The sequence below is a fragment of the Agrilus planipennis genome, unplaced genomic scaffold (genome assembly GCF_000699045.2).
Source record: "Agrilus planipennis isolate EAB-ADULT unplaced genomic scaffold, Apla_2.0 scaffold16, whole genome shotgun sequence".
In the NCBI taxonomy this organism is placed as follows: domain Eukaryota; kingdom Metazoa; phylum Arthropoda; class Insecta; order Coleoptera; family Buprestidae; genus Agrilus; species Agrilus planipennis.
The window spans coordinates 1,507,531-1,515,487 of NW_020438946.1; the positions used below are offsets into that span (position 1 = coordinate 1,507,531).

Consider the following 7,957-nt stretch of genomic DNA (forward strand, 5'->3'; position numbering starts at 1 on the left):
AGGCGAAAGATAACAAAACGATTTTTTGATGTATTATCACAAGATAAGAGAATTTCAGACCCGGAATCATATTTCAGTCAATGTATACTATTGCTATTTAGATATATTAATTTCTTAAACTAAACAAAGATTTCAGAGCCTTTATGACCTGAGTAATATGTTCGAAGTATTACAACTGGAGCAACTCCTATCTTCTTCAAACGAAGTGATAAAAAACGCGTCCGGAAAACTGTCGGCTAAATACAATAAAGACATCTTAGTTAATCTTTATGAACAATTAATTGCTCTGAAAACATGCTTAAAATTCGAAAAATTCATTTTCATTTGCCCCCCCCCCCAACTAATTTTGGTTCAGGACCCCTCCAAGGTACGCTACGCCACTGATTTTGTCTTAAACAGTGTAAATTAAACCTTGAAATTACACAATGCATGTGGACATGTGGAAACCCATTTTGTTTTAGTTTTAAAAAATGTAATTTTTTTATTTTGCAATGGGAATCACTACATTTGCTTTGTACAATGACCTACGGAGGTAAAAAGAAAATAGCATAACACGTAGAACAATACTATAACGAAAATAGCTATTATTAAACCAAATAAAAGTTTATTTTACATGAAACGTTAACAATTAGAATCAAACCAGTTAAAAACACAAAATGGAATACAGTAAAGCTGACAACTAGAAAAAACTATAAAAGAAAGCTACTTCCTGTCATTTCTCGCGGATTTTGAAAAGTTACATGCTATTTTTGCCGCTTGAGATTTGTCACACTCCATATGTCGGACTGCTTCCCTTTCTACAAAAATGATGAATTTATAAGATGTTTGTAGCATGTTTTCCCATTTGACATTGCCAAAAGCTTTTTCTAGATCTACAAATCCTATCTATCCGCTTTTTCTTTTTTCTAACGTTTTCTTAATTTCTCTGTTGTACGATCCTAAATTTTACGATTTTTGAAGCATAAAAAGTTAAATTAATTGTCCTAAAATTCTTGCAAATATCCGCGTCTCTCTTTTTTCGTATGACCACTACCTTATTCCGTTTGTAATCATCCGGAATTTTCCGGTCTTGTAAATGTAACTAATTAATTTTAATAAACGATATCTAACCTTTTGGCCTACATATTTTAAAACTTCCTCCTATACTCTATATACATACATTAACTCTTATCTTGCGTACAGATTCCTTAAATATTCCTTCCACATATCTGCCTTTTCCTCATTTTCTAACAAAATGAGTCCCAACTCGTTCCTCATATGATTACCACTCTGCCCAAGGGCGTCACCAGAGAATGGGCTAGAGGGGGCAGGTAAAATGGAAGATGAATTGTAGATTATAGTGGCTCAAAAAAAAAAAAAAACGAATATGCTTTTCTTTTGATTTCCCATGAGAATACGTGAATTTTATATGTTACAACCAAATAATAGCTCAACTAAAAGATTTTAAGAGGCCGATTAAGACTTTTTCTACTATTTTTCTCCATTTTTCTCATTAATATTAAATATTAACCACTATTAAAAGTTTCTCAAAATATTGCATATATTATATCTAACCACTGCTTAGATGTCCTAACTTCCGACTGATTTTCCAATTTATCGCCTTATACCTTTCTTGCCATTCGTCATCTGTCCTGTTCTTATATTTCCACCTTTCCTCTGTTAATCCTACAACCTCTTTGTTACCCAGGGCTTTCTAATCTCATTTTGTAATAATAAGGCTTAATAACCAAGAATTTTCCAAGGATTATTTTAAATAGCCGGAGTGAATTTATTTACTACAAAACTTGACCTGTTTAATTTGTGAATGAACTTGATAAAGCAACTTTTTGTAGCCAGAATCTAATGATAACATCACTCTTAATCTACATATTTATTGGCAAATTATTTCTCCTACGGAATATTTAAGGGCTCATTGATTTTTTTTAAACAACATTTTACAATCACATTCAAAGAAGTATGTACCTATTTAAAGTGAATAACTAATGAAATAACATATCCTCATCTAATACGACTGACAAAGTAGTAAATATATCGGGGATTTACAGAAATATCGCAACAGCAACCGAAAAATATCGATTTTGACCTCCACTTGATACATTTCTAAACGAAAGGTTGGTGTGAAGTTCACACTATCGAGGGTCTACCGTAAGTATTGAATATAAAATCAGTCAGGAAAATTATAATTGTCAAACACTGCTCCTTTTTTAAACAATAACATCTAGTCTATATTACCGTTTACGTATTATATCGTAGTAATTGACCATAAAGTTAACTTACTAAAAATCTGACCTGTCCCGGCCTGACACGGACACAATTTGATTTTTAAATTGATATTTTTATAGCTATTGGTAGTTATAAAACAATAATGGTCGAAACCATGTTTTTCTTTAATTTTATTTCCATAAGAATAGAATGTTTTCCAATTACATCACACGCGGTGCCTACATATCTACAAAAGCACGTATTTGCTTCTTACAATGAGTGGCTTATAAAATGTATATACTAGATATATACTTGGTTTGTCCAATATAAAAGGTATTACAATTTTTACAAATTTAATCTGTAATTATATTCGCCAAGCAGGTAAAAATTTTTTAATGAGATGAAAAGGTAAAAGACAAAATAATATAAAATCATCCGCAGGTATGACTTCATTACTTAAAAAACAATTTAAAATATTATACGTAAAAATAAGACATTTTAGAAAAAATCGAAATTTAAAATGTTCAGAAATAGGTATGTGTCTAACATAACATTACCAACGATAAATCAGACTTTAAAGATATAAGATATGTCAATTATTGACAAATATTTTAAGAATTGCAATCCAATTAATGCTTTTCCTAAATCCTCGTACCTGGATTAAATGTATAAACCTATTACAATTTACCTTTAGTAAATTTTAATTACAAAGGTAGTCAAAGCACATGTAGAGAGCGTTTAAATATAATTAATTTCTTGTTTTCATGATGTTAATATATTTATTACATACTTAAACGATTTAAACATTGAAAGTTTTAATACATTCATTGTACTCCAATAATCTCGTACTGTTCGATCAACGGTGAGGCAATTTATTTCAAACAGATAAAATAGAATACAATAAACAAAGGTACAGGAAACATATCGCCATCTGCTGACCTTTACTTCCAACTTTAGTATTTCAAAATGTTCAACTTAAGATATCCAAATTAATTAAAACTTTACCGATCGACATCAAGCCGATACCTTTGATGACTTTGTTGTTGTCTATATCATATTATTAATAAAAAACAGTAATTAATTAATTAAGCATACAATGAAAATTATTCAAGATATTAGCAAATATTCATCACTTCTATCATTTGACACGCAAGGTTATAAACAACCTATGTTGTCAATATCACTTTAATTATTTATTACCTTTTTAACTGCCCATGTTACTCAATGTTATATGCGGAAAAAGAAATGTTGAAAGTAATTAAACACATAACTCAATGGAAATCAATAAATTGAAATCTAATAAAACACAAGTTCGACCACAATTGCGTCGTCCAGTCGTCCACTGACTTTTTAAAATATTAAAATTCTCATTTTAAACCATTTTTTTCTAACGATATAGCATTAATAGCATATTAAATTTATACAGAATACGAAGACTTAAATTAGGTAGTTTATGCGATAATTATGAAAAATTTCCACAGTAGGTATGTTTACGTATTTGCATATTGTTTAAATAAACAAGAAAAAGATATTATGTACTATACAGAATGTTGGTAAGAAAGAAGGTTTGAATCTGTATAATATTTTAAAAGAACTCAAGCCCTTTCATGATCATGGAGTTGGTTTGAAGCAATTTCAATGTGTTTCAAATTTGAATCTAATTACTTTTAAATAAATTGGTAATTCCAAGTCCATGGATTTTAAAATGTAATTAGAGCTTCAGAGGCTAAAACACTTTAATAAGCATTTTGGACTTAGAATATGTTTTGCTAAGGACTTTATTCAGCCCTGATTACTTTTTCACGAATACCTATTGTTTAATCAGCAGATATATTAAATATCAGAGGTAGACAAAGCCCTCATCAAAAGAGTTTGACGCCTTCAGTCCGGAGCCCTTATTTAAAGTACTTTATCATTTAAAGTCTTAATTACATTTTAAGATCCAAGAACTTCGAATTAACAACCACTTCAAGAGTAATTAAACTCTTAAACACTCTGTATGTGTTTCAAGCACTTTAAATTACAAATTACAAAGCACTTTCACGAAGTAATTCGTTTAACAAGTCCTAACAGTATTTTTTCATAAAAGAATTTAAATTACAGTACTTCTAAACCCTGAAATGACTGGATGCACATTTTCAAACACAGTTTGACTCCAAATAGTTTTATTGAATTTAATATTTTTTTTTTAACAAGACAAGATAACTCTCATTTGCCCTTATATTCAGTTAAAATTGTAAGATCAATCATTTGCACATAATCAGTACTACTAACGGCATATATACACGTGGATAAGAGCAATAAATAGTAATAAGTATGTGTTAAAAATTAACATTATTCCTTACCTTTTCTGTTGATATTCTTTTGGCTTGTGTTCAAAGTATAAATCCCAAGACGGGTTCTTTTTCATTGTTGCACTCATAGGTTGCACTTCATCTAAAATAAAAAAAACTTAAACAATTTCAATTTTTTCTATTAATCTATAGGGTATCGACTAAAGAATAATTTGTCAACAACAGCAGTTTTATAAGTATTTAAAAAAACACAGACAGCACAATCAGCACCATCTGTAGAAAATTTGCCACTAATTAATAAAATCGTTTTAGTATACTAAATACAACTTCAATACAACTATTTAACAAATTCTATGACAAATAATAAGTATTTATTTTAAGTACAGTAAAAGAAGTAAAGTTTCCAACAATCCTTGATGGGAAATTTTATTTTTACTATAATGGTGCCACAAAAATTAAGAAATAATAGGGAATGATATATGATAAATAATTCCTTAATACTGATATAAGATGTAAATGATAATTCAAATCTGAATGCATACATAAGAATTCTAAGAAAAATTAGGAGAAGTGAACTGGCCATGAAAATAGTAATGGAATATTAATCATTTGTACAAATTATCAAATTATCTACAATGCAATCTTCTTTTACCAAGTAAATCATTCATTACAGTTTATAGTACACATTACCTCTAGACAATTAAACATGTCCTTTAACAATGTGTGAATTTTCTTTTTAAATAAATAACTTTGATAAAAAGAACTTCAAAACAAGTTTATACATTAGTTACGTAAATTATGAGTTGTAAGTAGTATAAACAATTACAAAAGAAGTTAAAATCAATAAAATTCTCATTTTAAAGATAATATTGACTAATGCATTATTATGAAGGTATACTTACCACTTTTTACTATACAACACTTGGTTTTATTAACACTGACCGAACATTGCCAAAACTACTTCTTTAAAAATGTCCAAAATTAGTTTTTAAACTGTGTTGTGTCGCCATCTACTATAATGTATTTAAAGTTCTGTAACAAAATTAATGAATTCTATTTAAAATTATTTTGTGTAAATTTTTGGGAAAAGTTTCCTTCTTATTTATGTTAAAACAATTTAATAGGTATTTATAAACTAATTAAATGATGTAGTGAGTTACATATTTAAGTAATAATTCCCTCTCACTTTCTAATTTATTTTTTTAATGAAAATTTATTAGTTCCTAACTTCTTACACTTTAAACAGCTTAATATATGCTGGTTTTAATTAAAAATATACGACATACATCATAATTAACGTTATTTTATAGTAAAACTGAGCAAAACTTAATTGTATCTGTGAGAGTTTTTGATATCTATGGTACTGTTGCGCACTATCTATGTGTTGTACCATAAAGAATTAAGCTCTTATGTATAATTTTTATGTTTTATAACTTATAAAATAGTTATCATCATTGTCATCAAGGCCGAAATATTTTTAATCAAATTCCATATTTAAAAAAAAAGATGAATATATTAAATTATAATTAAACAACCATTAACAACTACAGTGTACAGTATCTGTGAGAGTTCCCAGTATCTATGGTTTGTATTAATGCACCTTATGGATGCACCTTATCTATGTACTATCATAGAGAAGTGTATCACAATTTTCTGATCTTTATCTTTTATCTATGATTTTTATTTATTATAACCTTAAAATAATTGTCATCGTTGTTATTAAAGCCGGAATATTTTTATTTAAATTCAATTTATTAAAACGAAAATGATGAGTACATTAAATTACAATTAAGTTTATTTTCTTTCATCAATATCCTTCATATCACTATGCATTTTTTGAAGCCAGATTGGGTAAATCATGATGGTAATTATTAATTATTCGTAGATACCTGCAACTTTTATTTAAAACAACTTAATGCTGTAAAAACCATTACAGACAACAAACCAATTTTCTCTGTTGACATTCATCCAAGAGGAGGCAAATTTGCAACAGGAGGACAAGGAGGTGAAGGCGGAAGAGTTGTTATATGGAATTTGGCTCCTGTTTTAGATGAAGAAGCTGAATTAAATAAAAATGTGCCTAAAATGTTGTGTCAAATGGATAACCATCTTGGTATGAATGTTAAATGAAAAGTACAATTGACTCAAGAATGATTTTTTAAAGGTTGTGTAAATATTGTCCGATGGAGTAATGAGGGTCATTTATTGGCCTCTGGTGGGGATGATAAATTAGTTATGATTTGGAAATTGACCGGAGAAGGTAGCTCTACAATTTTCGGTGGAAGTGGCAAGGTAAATCATGAGACGTGGAGATGCTCTGCTACATTAAATTCACATAATGGGGATGTTCTTGATTTGGCATGGGCTCCTCATGATGGCTGGTTGGCTTCAGGAAGTGTAGACAATACTGTGATTATTTGGAATGCAAATAAATTTCCTGAAAAAGTTACAGTACTAAAAGGTCACATGGGGTTGGTTAAAGTAAGCTAAACCTTTTTTGTCATCTTTAAAAATTAATTGAAATTATATTATATAGGGTGTAACTTGGGATCCAATTGGTAAATACATAGCAAGCCAGTCAGATGACAGATCACTAAGGGTATGGAGGACAGCTGATTGGGCCCAGCAAGAAGTAATCACTGACTGTTTTGTGGATTGCTCAGCAACAACACATGTCTTGCGTCTTTCTTGGTCTCCTGATGGTCAGTATCTTGTTTCTGCTCATGCAATGAATGGAGGTGGTTCAACAGCGCAAATAATAGAACGAGATGGATGGAAACATGACAAGGATTTTGTTGGCCATAGGAAAGCTGTTACATGTGTGGTAGGTTTGAAATTTTTTAACTTATAGGAAATACATTTAGTTTTGGTAAAAGTACACAACTTTAAATAGAATGTGTGTTGATTCTAGCTATTTAAAAATGTTCACAAAATTGTGTTTTCTAGCGTTTCAATTCGAATATTTTTAAAAAAGTGATCTCAGGAAGTCCCAAATTTCAACAGTACTGTTGTTGTGCTATTGGATCAAGGGACTGTTCATTGAGTGTCTGGTTAACAAATCTTAAACGGCCTTTGGTTGTTATTAAGGACCTTTTTGAGGACAGTATACTCGACTTATCTTGGAGCAGTGATGGAATGAATTTATTGGCTTGTTCTTGGGATGGTACAGTCGCTTGCATATCATTTTCGCCTGATGAAATCGGGAAACCTTTGACCACTGACGAAAAGGTAATACTACTTTATTAATAATTGAGTTTACAAAGGATTTGTTCACAAATTTTATTTTTATTTTTCAATTTATATTAAATTCATATTATTTTCATATATTTTTCTCATCTCAATTTAAATAAAAATTGATTATTTTCGGTAATTTTTATCGTTATTTTTTTTAATATTATCTTGTCTATTGTAAATTCTTATCTCATTTTATTTTGTATACAACATACTTTTCCTTAAGATAA

General features: G+C 29.3%; 1 protein-coding gene across 1 annotated transcript in view; it reads left to right on the forward strand.

Moving 5' to 3' along the window:
• The first annotated feature begins 6,190 nt into the window (after positions 1-6,190).
• Positions 6,191-7,957, forward strand: part of LOC108744714 (protein HIRA homolog) — a 5,251-nt gene continuing 3,484 nt past the window's right edge. The window contains exons 1-5 of the mRNA XM_018480619.2: positions 6,191-6,360; positions 6,433-6,609; positions 6,661-6,977; positions 7,033-7,320; positions 7,443-7,724. Coding sequence (XP_018336121.1) covers positions 6,324-6,360; positions 6,433-6,609; positions 6,661-6,977; positions 7,033-7,320; positions 7,443-7,724 — 1,101 coding nt within the window. The 5' untranslated portion in view covers positions 6,191-6,323. The remainder of the gene's footprint in view (positions 6,361-6,432; positions 6,610-6,660; positions 6,978-7,032; positions 7,321-7,442; positions 7,725-7,957) is intronic.